At 40.1% G+C, this 14,809-nt stretch overlaps 2 protein-coding genes across 3 annotated transcripts in view; both read right to left on the bottom strand.

The window, feature by feature from the left end:
• Positions 1 to 4,232: 4,232 nt before the first annotated feature.
• On the bottom strand, positions 4,233 to 12,766 carry LOC132159393 (peroxisome proliferator-activated receptor delta-like). Its single transcript, XM_059568894.1, has 8 exons — positions 12,609 to 12,766; positions 7,419 to 7,785; positions 7,202 to 7,341; positions 6,578 to 6,716; positions 6,288 to 6,490; positions 5,990 to 6,196; positions 4,866 to 5,109; positions 4,233 to 4,785 (listed from the first exon to the last, which is right to left on the bottom strand). The coding sequence occupies exons 2-8, from the start codon at positions 7,759 to 7,761 to the stop codon at positions 4,538 to 4,540; spliced, it is 1,524 nt and encodes a 507-aa protein (XP_059424877.1). The 5' UTR covers positions 7,762 to 7,785; positions 12,609 to 12,766; the 3' UTR covers positions 4,233 to 4,537.
• Positions 12,767 to 13,385: 619 nt separating this feature from the next.
• The window catches only part of LOC132159391 (differentially expressed in FDCP 6 homolog), an 18,642-nt gene continuing 17,218 nt past the window's right edge, over positions 13,386 to 14,809 (bottom strand). For both annotated transcript variants that reach the window (XM_059568891.1, XM_059568892.1), the window contains 3 exons: positions 14,478 to 14,676; positions 14,314 to 14,404; positions 13,386 to 14,214 (listed from right to left, as the gene is read on the bottom strand). In XM_059568891.1, the coding sequence (XP_059424874.1) occupies positions 14,051 to 14,214; positions 14,314 to 14,404; positions 14,478 to 14,676 (454 nt within the window). In that variant the 3' untranslated portion in view covers positions 13,386 to 14,050. The remainder of the gene's footprint in view (positions 14,215 to 14,313; positions 14,405 to 14,477; positions 14,677 to 14,809) is intronic.

Below are 14,809 nucleotides of genomic sequence, written 5' to 3'. Positions count from 1 at the left end.
ATAATGCTGAAATTTCAATGAACTTATTGTATCTAACTAAATAAATACATAAAAAGAAATGCAATTAATACTCATTTTATCAAAATAATTCTTATTTGTTTGTTTACATTTTATTGTTGTTGTTGTTTTTATTATTGTTTTAACATATATTAATAAACATACTAAATCTTGTTTTTGCAAATAATTAAAACAAGGAATTAAAATAAAAGTTAGCTTTTGTATATACACATCTAAATTTTCTTCCTATGTGAAACTCTAAAAAGTGAAATGCAGGGTGAATTTCCAAATATGACCACAAGAGGACGCTACAGAAGTCACTGTTTGAGCACCTCAGAGTCAGAGCACAAGAGCTGAATTACTCCACTGTACAAACACAAACTCTGACAGTCTTCTAGAAACCTGAGGAAGCGTCCTCACTGACTCCTGAGATTCATCGTTTATGAATGTGTAAGACACTGTTTGGTTCCACAACAGTTCATTCATGTGTGTCCGAAGCCCCATGATTTCAGAGCTGATCCGTCTAATCTGTATTAGGCAGATTTCAGCATCTCATGTGACCAAATCCCGTTTGACATCCTCAAATGCTTTTGTTTTGTGCTCGGACTCAGCATGAGGCAAAATCCGGACTGAAATCAGACCGCTTGCTGAGACGCAGAACTAACACAGAACACACACAATGGAGAGGGGCCACATTGTTCATACAACATCTGTGGAGCACATTTCACACACACACACACACACACACACACATACTAACACAAACGTTATCACGTGTAATGACAATCATAATCAGATCCACATGATTGTTCTGTTCCCGCGTTTGCTTCGTGAATCGTGACCTTACGAAGAGGAAACCAATCGAACAGAATGCAGGGTCACGACCTTCAGCTGAGGAGGAAATATACATAACAGACAGGAAACCACCTGACAGACGAACACAACTCAGAGGAAGAGAACACAGCCTTGAGAACCTTTCACTGACCCTCACGCCGTGATACAACACGACTGATTCTCAAAACACATGATGAGCCTCAAAAACATCCCACTGACCGGTGAAACACCATCTGAGACCCTAAACGCCCCATTCCCCCTCATGATCCTCTTAAACAGCCAGAAACTCCAGAATCCAAAGATCACTCCTTAAATACTTATTCAATCTCAAAAACAGCTCAATGATCCCCTAAAACACCCAGTTACCCCAAAAATGCCCAGAAACCCATGAACACCCAGATTACTCTCTAAACATTTAATGTCTCTCAGAAACACCCCAATGATTTCCTGGAACACACAGTGACCCTCAAAAATGTCCAGAAGTTCAAAACACCCAGATTACTCCCTAAATATATGTCCCTCAGAAACACCTCAAAGACACCCAGTTACCCTCAAAACCACCAAATGAATCTCCAAAACACCCAGATTACGCCCTAAACACTTACTGAACCTCACAACACTCCAATGATCCCGTAAAACAGCCAGTGCCCCCCAAAATTGCCAACGAACTCCGAAACACCCAGATTATTCTCTAAATGTCCTAAAAAAAACCACATAATTGATCACCTAAAACACTTAGTGACCCCCAAAATGCCCAGAAACCCATAAACACCCAGATTACTCCCTAAATATATGTCCTTCAAAAACACCTCAATGATACCCTAAAACACCCAATTAATCTCAAAACCACCAAATAAATCTCCAAAACACCCAGTTTAAGCCCTAGATACTTATTAAACCTCAAAACACCCGAAATGAACCCCTAAAACACCCAGATACCACCCAAAACTGCCTAATAAACTTCAAAGTACCCAGAATATTGTCTTAATACTTAATGACCCTCAAAAACACATAATTGATCACCTAAAACACCTAGTGACCCCCATGATCCCAGAAACCCATAAACACCCAGATTACTCCCTAAATATATGTCCCTCATAAATACCTCAAGGATAGGTGTTCTGGGTCATTTATACATCTAAATACTCTAAATGCTCTAAAACTTTTATGTAAATGATTGACTTTTATTTATATATATATATATATATATATATATATATATATCACCTGTTTTATGTACTTAATACTTGGTCAGTTTATTGATTTTGTTTGGTTAACTTTGGATACATTTTTTATTTTAATACCGTGCAGTGCACAAAATTAAGATTCGAGAGATGGTTCAATTCAGTGCTCAATAAATGATGATAAGTTTAGAAATGTTGTGCATCCACTTATTATTAGTGTGACATTTTAGCATGCAAATGAAGGGGAAAACTTCAAGATATCGGCCCTAAAAATCGGCAGCACATATCGGCCATCGACTGACCCTGACCTCTAAACATCAGCATCGGCTATAGAAAAACCCATATCAATCGATCTCTACCAGTGACCCTCAGAAATTTCCAGAAACTCAAAACACCCAAATTACTGAATAATTAAAGAACCCTAAAAACAACCCCAATGATCCCTTAAAACACCCCGTGACCCCAAAAAACTGCTAAACAAACTCCAAAACACCCAGATTATTCATTCTCTAAATACTTAACACCCCAATGAGCCTGTAAAAAAACATCAAATGACCTTCAGAAACACCTTATACAACTCTCTAAATATTTAATCACCTTCAAAAACACCCCGTTATCCTCTAAAACCCCCGATTCTCAAAAACACCCCAGGGAAGTTCCAACACACCCTGATTGCTCCCTTAATACTTCATGACCCTCAAACATGCCCTAAATGATCCCCTAAAACATCAAATGACCTTCAGTAACACCTTCTAAAACTCTCAAAGCCTCACATATTCAATTACCCTCAAAATACCCCAGTGACCCCCCTAAAACACCCAGTGACTCCCAAAGTGATGATAGAGCGCGATCCGAGTAGAGCGCTTCGAAACAGTGAATCGGTGAGTTTCAAAAGCTTTATGTCACTCATCAACACGTGCTTTCTGAAAATCATCACAAACCATGTCCAAATCTGAAAATGAATGGTGCTTTTGATCTTGTTTGTTAGTGAATCACTTGAACTGAATTATCAAACACCCACAAACCCTCTAAAACACCCACTTACCTCTAAAATAATCTCTTTGAACATAAAAGATGTTGGTTCAATTTGAACACAAACATGTTGAGGAATGAACCCAGAAGATGCATTAGTGAGGTATTACACTCTAGAGTTTTATTCAGATGTTCTTCAGGTGTTTTACAAAAGCCTGTAGGAAACATCAGCGGTCGCTCGTCCTCATCGCAGATGGAGGAACGTGTTCCCCTCGTTCACATCACCAGGAAACTGTGACAGGAAGACACCGGCTCTCGTCTTCATTCAAAACACAGATTCACAGCATGTCTACATGATCCAGTTAGCAGCACAACCACAGCAAACAACATCAGACTGAGGTCAAAGGTCACGGCCGAGACAGGAACAGCATTATGCTATGCTCGATTGGGGACGTCGTGTTTACGACCAAAGCCATTGATTCAGGAAACTAAGTAATAAAGCATTATTAAATAACATTAATATAAACTCCGGAGACAGATATTCGGTCACTGATATGAGCTCTGATGTAAATGTGATCACAGCATCACTTCTCAGAAACGCAAACTGAAAGAAACACAATTTAAAAAAAAAAAAAGGAAAGTTTGAGGTTTGCAAGTTGTTATGACGTTCTGTCAGTTGTTGCAATAGTGATTGGGAAAGATCCCTGCTAAGAGAAACCAGCCTAAACTGGTCTTAGCTAGTCTCGTAGCTGTTTTGTAAAGAGGTTTTGTCTGGGAGACCAGTTTAAGCATTGTTTTATTTTAATAAGCTTAAAGCATTTCAGATTAGTAAAAGTTTTGTGTCGTTTCATAGCGATTTGATCCACAATGAAAACAATGCAAGTGCTTGTTGCATTCTCAATGCTGCCACAAGGGGCGCTCTAGCGAACATTAGCATTAAAGTCAGCTCAACTACTATCCAGTTAAAGTTAGTTAAACGTGTTTACATGTAGCTAATAGAAAAATAACACAGTTTAATAAAATTAATTTGACGGAAACTCTTAAGACCTCCTTCAGTACTGAGGTTTGTTACCGCCACACGAACACAAACGCATACGTTTAAATACAACAATGCGCTCGCATGTTGCGTTAGCGTACGTACGTAGTGTGTTTTTGGCTTTATAAGCAACATAACGAAAGGCTAGCCTGCGAATGAAACAAATGAAAATGGAGAAAACGGAACGGATTTCAAGAATAGCAGCAACCTTTGGTTTTTAACTTCAGACGGCGAAATAGCTTTAATAGATTTAAGTATTTCGCAAGTGTCTTACTGGTCAATGTGTTTTTGTAACACTGTGTTGTCAAAGACATTTTCGTCCCCATCATGAACAGGAATGCACTGCTGCGATTCGAAGACGGCGGAAATCTGATGTGAATGTTGTCGTCACTTTGACCCGTGACAAAGTAAGAGTTAAGTTTGCGCTGACCTCATCAGCGACAAAACGTCTGTTTTATAAAAACACCAGCTCTGGAGGTCACAGTGCCCGGTCGGCGTGCCTGGAATGGTTCGATCAGTACATGTCCTTGTAGATCTCCTGCAGCAGCGGGTGCAGCGACGTCTCGGACTCCGTCTTCTTGATCTTCTGCACCAGCAGTGCGTTCTCCGTCACCAGCTGCCGCAGGTCTGCCAGCTTCTGCAGCAGTTTGGGGAAGATGAAGCTGGCGTCGGGATGATTGAGCTGCAGGTGATGATTCAGGGCCTGGAGAATGTTGTCCTGGATCTCCTCCACCTGGTGGACGTTCATGAGACCTGGACGATCTACATACGAGCACAACGATTTCATTAGCGCAGCTATGTACAGAACTTACTTGAAATACTTCACATTAACCCTCTCTCACCTCCACAGAGGATGATAGCAGCCACGAAGAGCGCAAGGTCACTGTCGTCCAGCTCGAGAGCGTTAAACCTCACGGCAAACTCAAACTTGGGCTCCATGATCTCGTTGAAGGGTTTGCGCAGACTGCGCAGGAACTCTCTCGTGACGAAGCCCTGCCCATTGGCCACCAGCAGCCCGTCTTTATTCATGAGGGAAGGCAGCATGGCGAAGATGGCCTCGTGGACCCCGTACTTCAGTAGCGTCACCTGCAGGAGCGGAGGGCAGCTAGCTGAACGCATTTCTGTGCGAACCATTCTTGCGTAAACCTACTAAAATTCACTGAAGCATGGTTTTCTTAGAATAATATACGTTCTGCTTGCGTTTAATGAGAACATTTTGTATGCTATAATGGCTTTTAAGATTTATTCACACAAAGATTTGTATTGTCTGCATTAAATGCATTGATTTACGCAACTTACACAAATGTGTTTACAAAAAGTGAAATACGTTACATTAAATGTACTCACGAACGTTTTACACAGCAACTTATTCTGATTGTATTTTGTGAATCAAATTCAATGCAACATTTTACGATTGATCTTCAGAGAAATAACTTATAATAATAAAAAAAATGTGTACTAAAATTTGTTCAGCCCACATTTCGTTAAACTAATCAATGGTATATTTTACATGAGGATAATTTTATCTACGAACAGTTTACAAATAAATGCTTGGGGTTTTGGGAAATTCTTGCAACCACAAGAAATATTTTACAGTTGATTTACGTTGTGAGATACAGCACGCATTTGATTCTGCATGTGTTTAACGAATTGCATTAGATGCGATGATTTGCATTCAATCACTTTACACAAAGTTTCAATAAATTGGTTTGCAAGTTTTATGAAACAAATTCAATGCAACATTTTTCACTTGACTTCATGATTGATCCACACAAAAATGTGTTCAGCTCGTTTCAACTTAACCGAATTGCGCAATTTGCGCAATAATGAATTTACGAATGAAGTAGACAACTGCATTGTTTCAATCCAGTAAATTAGACTGAGCTTGCACTTATTTTTCTAGTTTTTTTATTTTACATAGTTGAAATCTTGTACTTTTAACGCAACACCCCCCACATTGCATTACCTGGTCATTCAAGAAAAGGTCGATGAATCCGGGGATGCTTTTGGAGAACTCTGTGAGTTCTTGTACGGTTTCCACGGTCGTGCACTGGCAGCGGTAAAACACGTGCACGCCGATCTCCTTATTGGACGGAGCTCCGTTAATCACCTGATTCCAGACCAGCCCGTTCTCCGCCTGCCACAGCGAGTCCATGTCATGAATGACAAACGGCTGAAGGACACACAGACACAAAACCCTTGGTTTTCACAACTGTGTTTATGTGGAGGGCTGTTTTACTTTTGGCATGTGTCGCGCGGGTTACCGGGCTTGCGCTGGTCTTCCCCGTCAGGATGTTGCGAGCTTTCTTCTTGGTCATGTTCAGATTCTTCAGGTAGGCGTTGTTGACACGTTTGGCGAGAGATTTCAGATCTGAGCCGCTGGTGTTCGGAGAGCTCTTTTCTCCCGCTAACAGACCCGCCACTAGCTTACGCTTCTCTGCTTCCGGCATCCGCCCGTATCGGATCGCTACAAGCACAGAATCTCATTCAACACGCTAGAACGTCACCTTTGTTTTATTGGTTGCTAATGTGTGTTGTCGTTCGTTTCGCTCACCGTCATGGGACATCCCGTGCATCAGACACTTCTGAAAACGACAGAACTGACATTTATTCCGACTTTTCTTTTGGATCTTACAACTGCGCTCGCATTTCTCATATTCCAGCTTCATACGAATGGTCCTCCGGAAAAATCCCTGAGAGAAAAAAAGAGACACTTTGTACTTATGCATGACACATTTTACAGTTCATTTACACAGAAATGCAGTATGCATATGTTCACTGAATAGCATTAAATGCAACAATCTGACTTAAATGACTTTAGGAACGATTTCACAAAAAGTCGTTTATTACATTGCATTTAATGCAACACTTTACTAAAGAACATTTTTTTTCAACTATTTAAACAGAAATTAGTTCTGCTTGTTTTGCATTTAAGATTTTACAATGATTTAACACAGAAATACATTCTGCATGTGTTCAATGAATTGCTTTAAAATGCAATCATCTGATTTAATGACTTTACGAACAATTACATAAACATTTTTTCTGGCCACATTTCATTCAACTAATTTAATGTTACAATTTATGCAAGATAGATGTGTTTTACTAGTGTATCATGTGTTGCATTACATGCTAAATTTTACTCAAAAATGGTCCATGTGTGAGCATGACCTCTGACCTTGCAGCCCTCACAGGCATGAACGCCGTAGTGGAATCCTGACGCTCTGTCTCCACAGATGCGACACTCCATGTTTAGCCCCGCCCCCTCCACACGGCCCTGCAGGAGCTGCTCCGACAGAGATGACGCTTTGGAGAGATCTACACACAAATGCACAATCAAACACTTCAGACGTCTTTTAAACGAACGTAGCATGTGAAAATAATCATCCAATCACCTGTGGAGGCTTCAGGACTGGCTGTGTTGCGGCTCGTGTTGCTCTGCTCTTCCTGTTCGTTCGCCTCCTGCTGATTCGTCTCCCAGCTAAGCTCCTCCCCCTGCAGATCCATGTTGTCCTCAGGCTCCACCCTCAAGTCCAGCTCCAGGTTAAGCTCCGTCCCCGCTCCCAGCTCACACATCACGTCCTGTAGGTGTTTGTCCTCTGGCCCCTCCCCCTGGCTACTGCAGGGGGAGGAGTCTTTGTTCACCACACAGACTCCGCCCACCACGCCGGGGTCTTTGGGTAATCTGCTCCTCACGGAGTCTCTTCCTTCCATCTCCAGAAACTCAGAGACGCTCATGAGCCGCGGCGATCATAACAGCACCTGAGAGACGCAAATACATTACGGTTTATATAAACAAACGTGCTGTTTTATACGTTGTGTCTTAACAAACATACAGTATATTAGAAAAACACTTATATAACAACAAAAACTAATTAAAACTACAAAACACACAACAAAATACCTAATATTTTACAGAGAATTAACAGCAGAAAAAATATATAAAAAATAAAAAGTTTTAAAAACATAACAAATAATACCTCAATAGTACTAGAATTAAATGTAAAGCTTATATAACTTTAAATATAAGCTAATAATATAAAATATAAATATTTATAGTTTATTTACATAAATAATATTAAAACATATACTCTAATAAAATAAATCGATTTGATTTAATTTATTTTACATACTATCTCTCTCTCTATTTATATATATATATATATATAAATAGACAATACATGCCCACTAACATACATAATAAAATACATATATACATATATATACACACACATAATATAAAAATATATATACATACATATGAATATTATATTGTCCATGATAGTGAAGTTTTTATACACAAATGATGTCTTTTGTACTGTCAGTCCCAAGTGTCTGGTTTGTGTGTGTGTGTGTGTGTGTGTGTGTGTGACAGAGAGAGAGAGAGAGAGAGAGAGAGAGAGAGAGAGAGAGAGAGAGTGTGTAATGTGTGCATGTGTGTATTCGAGGAACGGTTGTGATAACACAAGAATGATTGGACAGCTGTAGGTTGTTCAGAAGACACCGGAGCCCCACAGTACGCCCACCCCCGACCGACCGCCGCATGGCATTCTGGGAACTAACACACACCAGCTGTAGAGACACGAGACGTCTGCGGCCGCACCGAAGCAAAGCTAAGCATTCCCAGACTGACAGAGACGTCTGACACACACACACACACACACTGAGACACACACAGAGACACACACACGGTCAGATGAAACCTCTGTGGGTGTATTTCTCAGTATCAGTTCCCAGAAGCACCCAGTGAACCTCAGCCAACGAGGAGCAGAGGTCAGCGAGGACCTGCCTCTCGCTGGAGCTTCACACACACACACACACACACACACACACACACACACACACACACACACACACACACACACACACTCTCTCTCTGTGGTTGAGGCCTACAAGTTTGGAGAGTGTGTTTACACATTTCATGATCACAAGCTTGCTCTAACGCACACATGACTTATATTGACAGTAACTGCTTGAAATCATCATAAATTTTAATCTATAATTATAATTCACTTTACAACAAGACTAAAACAAGTTTTATTTTAGGGTTCGTCTAGTTACTAGAATGTCCTGAAGTGATAAAATAAATTTAATAAAATGAAATAGCAGGTAGTTATATTTTAGGGTTAGTCTGTGTTCTTTATGATTTGCTTTAATTTATAATTTTACAGAAAAAAAAATAAAGTAATGAACAAAATATAATAAAACGATAAAAGTTAAATAAAATGAGGGTTTGTCTTTGGTAATTATAAATAATTTACTAACAAATCAAACAAATAACTCGCTAAATAAATAGTATAGTGTAGTATAGTATATATTTAGTTAATGCCATGTCATCATTGAATGTATTTTATTTATTTGTTTTTGCCATGAAAATAGCAAGTACAACAAATACAATACAAACAGGCAAACAAACAAACAAACAAGTTATACCAAAATCACACAAGGTTTTTAAATAAATACATAATATCCAGAGCTTAATCTTCATTCACTATAGTAGACCTTACAGCAAAACATAAACAATACAAAACAAATCAAATCTGATACGCACAAGTTTTATTTTAGGGTTAGTCTGCATTCAAAATAAAATATATAGCCACAAATAGCCATACGTTTTATTTAAGGGTTAGTCCATAGTCTGCTTTACTACAAAACTAAACAAACTAAATAAAATAAAACCGAGCTTAAGTTTATTTTAGGGTTGGTATACAGTCACTATCATCTGCTTCCAGGAACCCAAAGCCGTCGTGTGTGTGTTTAGACAAATAAACAAGAGCACAGATCATCCTGAAACACAACGTTCTCCTACAAACCTCTCTCTGTGTGACTGGATTGGTCAGCTGAGATCTATGTGGGTCAGTGTGTGGATCAATGAGTGTGTTCAAACACCGCAGATCTCTGAAAAACCTCCAGCACTGCAGCAGATCAGCAGGTTTAATCTGTGCGGGGTCAAAGGTCACCACCAGGGCGCAATGTAACCTCAGGTTGTGTAAATCATGGGGCTCAAAATATCATGTTTTTTATCCAGTCATTTCACACTAAAAATGTCAACGTTTCATAATGTTTTTCTTTATTTAATTTCAAAAAATGGAAGCGAAGTGTGACAACATGCCCCATAGGTAGGGTACATTGTAATATTATCAAATGATAGCTTAAAATTTTATCTGATGTCGTAATATATATATATATATAGACAAAACTAAAATATTTAGTCAATAAAATTGTATGTACATGTAGTATGCAGTACAATAGTATTCCATTCTGACTCTGCTGAACGCTCAAATGACCTTTTGACCCCAACGATGTGAAAGGCAGCTGACCTTTGACCTCTTATAAAAAGCCAAACTCAGGTCAGACCTGTAAAAGCAGAGGATCATGGGACTGGAAGCAGCAGCGTCACTTGAGGTTGACGAGTTCGTTAGCAAGGGTGATTCTGGGTGACGGTCCTCTCCGTCTCCAAGCCAATTAGCGCTCGTTAGCATTCATTAGCTGCTCATTAGATGCTTTTGTACAACAGAAGCCAATAAACTGGTTCACATACTCTGAACTTGATAACAGGAAGACCAGGAGAAACAGGGCTTAAAATCGAGAACAGAAAAGAATGCGAAAAACAACGGTACTTTGCACTTACTTTTTTTTACAGGAATAAATCCCATGATGCATTGCGAATCAGTGAAACTTTACGTACATGTCATTGATTAAACGTACAAAATACAGTATATTTATGATTTATTACAAAATACTCAAATATATTATTATTAAGTAATAAGTAAGTGTGGAACGACTCGATTCCATCGTTCACAATGCAGATCGTTGTTTCCTTGGTAACAATGGCCTCTATGATTGGAGGATCTCTCTTCAGGGTTCTATCTTGATAAACTCGTGGCAGAGTTCTTTTTTGTTTCTTTTTCGTAAAAAGTAGTTGGGAATACCTGAGCAGTGGTATACTGTTAACACACACACTGATGCCGTCTCAGCTGCGTTTGAGTGAATTGGTAAATATAAGCTTTCCGAACTTTCCTCAAAAGTTTCGCAAATCAAACTTTGCGCATTTTTTTTTTAATTATGTCACACCAGTCTGTTTCTTTGATTTTGCCAGTACATCAGGGTCACAAGGGAGATTGGCCAATTGGAGAGGTCGTCGTTGACCGGATTTCCAAAAGCCCTCTCATTGGTCAAATGGCTGTCCAGAACATGTTATTTTGTCAACTAATGGTCAAATGACGTAGCATCACTTTTTACTGTTAACGCAAGAAACAAGAATCACAACGGAAGTGTTGTACGCTACGGATTTGGCAGTTGAAAACTTTTCCCATCACCAGAACCTCGCAGTCCATCGAAACGTTTATCGCTAAAAATCAATTTCTCTATAATGTGTGCGATTTTCCCCATCCAGAACTGTTAAATTTTGGCCACACGACGAAGTGTCGCTTTTTCGCAAACTCTTGCGTTAAACAAACGCTGACATTTAACCTGCCGCCAGACAGACGAACATGGAGAAACAGTTTCTATGTGACGAATTCAAGGGGTTTCGAAGACATAACGGTTTAGCAAAAAATAAAATTTGAAAATAAGACAACGCAAGTTTGCGAAGTATTTTTTTCCATTTGTCAAAATATCCTTCAATAAGGAGTTATAAAGCACGCCACCTGGCTCAAAGATGACTCTTTTAAAATTTGCTAAGTCAATTTCGCAAACTCTTATACGAATACTTCTATACAGACACTAGGACACAGAGACAGAAGACAGAGAGACTAGGAAAATCACAAGAGCTGATATTTATACAGCAAGGAAGAAAGGAAGGAACCCCTCTCAAACAGACGCTGTTGCCTAAAATGAAAAAACCGAAGGTAAAAAAGAAGAAAGAAGACCGCAAGGATACTGACGAAGCAGATCTAAGACTGTCCCTCTGAGAAAAACCACAGCTAGTTCACTTCATTACATATCTCTAGCTGTTCATTGACCATAGTTTTACTTCAAATAAATACAACAAATATAAAAACATGCTTACTGTGGTAAACACACATTATCTATGGTTTAGCTACACTAACCATAGTTTAAAAAAAACTGTAAAACTCTGGTTATGAGAATGTAAATCAATGCGCCTTAAAACGCTTACCACACTTTAACTGTAATTAAACCATGTTTCTTTTTCATAGGGGATGACACACACTACATCTATCTGCTGTCTCTGAACGGGTGCCACCACAAACATCTCAAAGGTCACATCAGCATATTTTCGGTTGGCGACTCTGGACTTGACGGCTTCTGCGTGTTTGTATTTTTGCATAACGTTGAACTTGTGATGAATGAAAACTCTTTAAACGGTTCTCCAGTGACGTAGCAGCCGTTAAACCGGAGTCCAGCGACTGTTGATCGGTGTGTGTAAACACACACACACTGAGGGGCGTCCCGAAATCACCCCAAAACAACTTTCACCGACAAACTAAACTCATCTATATATCTATATATCTACAGTTACGTGTCATTAACTCCTCGCGTGATCTGTCAATACAAAACTCTTTTTGAAACTTCGAACGGTCATCATGTGAGCCCGCGCAGAAACGAACGGAAAACGGACTCACGCGTCAGAGCGAACGATCCCGTCGGTTTCCTCCGTTATTCTCCGGTGGGATCCTCGGAATCCGCGGAACGCTTCATGTTGACCGGGACTCGCTCCGCTGCATCACACCGGAGTCCCGACGGACGGCGCGAGCGCTCCGGTGTGACGTCACCGCGGCTCATGTCACTTAACCCTATCAGGGCTTCAGTTCGCGGAAGCGCAGCCTTCCTTTTCATATTTATTAACTGAAATAAACTGTCGCTTTCCTTAAATCTCTTAGCTTGACAGAGAACAAGAAAGGCGATAGCCTATTAAAATATTAATAATATATTAAAATATTAATATTATGACGATCGTTTTGGCAATACCACTGATACATAAAGTTTTCCTCTGTAGTTTATTATTATTATGATTAATTCTTTTTTTTTTTTTTAGGATTTAATGTTGTATGTGAAACTTAACTAGGTGTGATTTTTATCCCCTTTTATTTTAATATATATGCGTATCCAGACAAGTGCTGCATTCTGAAAATGTGCTTTTAATATTTTTGTTTACGTGGGAATTCGCGTCACTTCCGGTCAGCGCCAGCAGAGGTCGCTGTTCGCCGCATGAATTAAACTCCGATTGACTATGTAAAAGGATATTTAAACCGCGTTCTTGTTTTAATATCCGGGCGGTGTGTGACGGCTTGCAACTCATTATTTTCCATCGTATAAGGAGGGCCTCATGTGTGCTTCTTCACACTATTTGAGTCAAATTAGATGACAAATGTGTAAAAAACACTCCAGAATCGCAGATATTTAGTTTTCCCACTCATTTATTTTCCTCTCGTGACAGTGAGTGATAGATAAAGAGCACAGTTCATCTTCACGAGCTCAGCATCTTCTGCTCACACAGGAAACAGGAAGTCAAACCACAGCGGCTTCACCACAAATCATATAGCAACAACAACAAAAAGGAAAATATATTTCAGTTTCAATTATGATTTCAGCTATGCTTCATTCACAGTCAATTTCATAAAGAATAGTGAATTAAAAAAATAAAAATGTGCTTGAAAATGTGATGAACAAATGGATGCTCTGCAGTGAATGGGTGCCGTCAGAATGAGAGTCCAATCAGCTGATAAAAACATCAAGTAATCCACAGCAATCCAGTCCATCAGTCAATGTCATTAAGACGTTTAAATGCTGGATTTGTTTCATCTTTTGTATTCTCCCTATGTTAACTGATGGACTGGAGTGCTGTGTATTACTTGTGATGTTTTTATCAGCTCCCAATCTGACGGCACCCATTCACTGCAGAGCATCCATTGATGATACACTGATGCAATGCTGCATTTCTACACATCTGATGAGGAAACAAATCTTGGACGGCCTGAGGGTTTTCAGCACATTTTCACTATAGACTGAACAATTTCTTCAAGTTTATGAAGTGCTATGTCAGTTGTGCTAATTTCTGTCAGGTTTATACAGCTTCAGCGTCAGTCGGCTCTTTGTTTTCGTTGTCACCGCAGTCCATATTCTCACAGTGGAGGCTGTTCTGTTTCTGTGGAGGTCTGGATTCGCTCTCACTGACCGAGGGGATGCGGACTGGAGGAGCGAGAAGATTACTAGAAGACGCTCTCCTGTCTTTAAAAGGATGAAACAGTAGAGCAGATTATCACCAGAAATCGATTGGAGTCAGTGTGCATCGGCCTTGATTCTGTGTAGAAATTAAATGAAACAAACCTCCAGGGCCAATGGGGTGCATCAGGCGGTTCATCTGTACGTTCCAGTGTTTGACGCTTGTGCTAGCCTGTCGGAGTTTGCGCTGTGCGGCCTGCGGATGACACACATTCATGAGTGCAGGGGTACATGTGAGGAATGCGACACTAGCGTGGCACTGAGCTCACCGCGATGTCCTGGTCAACTCTACGTCGGCTGGCTCGCACTTTGTCCAGCTGTTGCTGGGCCTCATCCAGAGCCTGTGACTTCTTCTCCATCTCCTGCAGGAGCTCCTGCTTCTCGCGCTGGGTCTGCTGGAGCTGCTCCTCCTGGTCCTCCTGCAACGCCAGCAGAGACTTCACCTTCTCCTCCTCCTCCGCCAGCAGCCTGCCAGCACAGAACCAAACACTAGCGCTAAACACCAGAGAGAAACTCAACACAACACTACACCTAAACAAACCAAACATCAGTGCTAACACAGCTATACAACATAAATATTAATATCAACACAGACAAACAC

Source organism: Carassius carassius, chromosome 16 (genome assembly GCF_963082965.1).
Source record: "Carassius carassius chromosome 16, fCarCar2.1, whole genome shotgun sequence".
NCBI classification, from domain to species: Eukaryota; Metazoa; Chordata; class Actinopteri; order Cypriniformes; family Cyprinidae; genus Carassius; species Carassius carassius.
The sequence above is the reverse complement of the archived record's forward strand: the minus strand, read 5'-3'. Positions and strand labels throughout refer to the sequence as shown.

Coding starts and splice junctions, on each gene's coding strand:
- LOC132159393 (XM_059568894.1), bottom strand. CDS start 7,761: ATGAGCGTCTCTGAGTTTCTGGAGATGGAAGGAAGAGACTCCGTGAGG. Junction 7,342..7,418: donor CAGTCCTGAAGCCTCCACAG/GTGATTGGATGA, acceptor ATTTGTGTGTAG/ATCTCTCCAAAGCGTCATCT. Junction 4,786..4,865: donor TGCTATCATCCTCTGTGGAG/GTGAGAGAGGGT, acceptor GCTCGTATGTAG/ATCGTCCAGGTCTCATGAAC.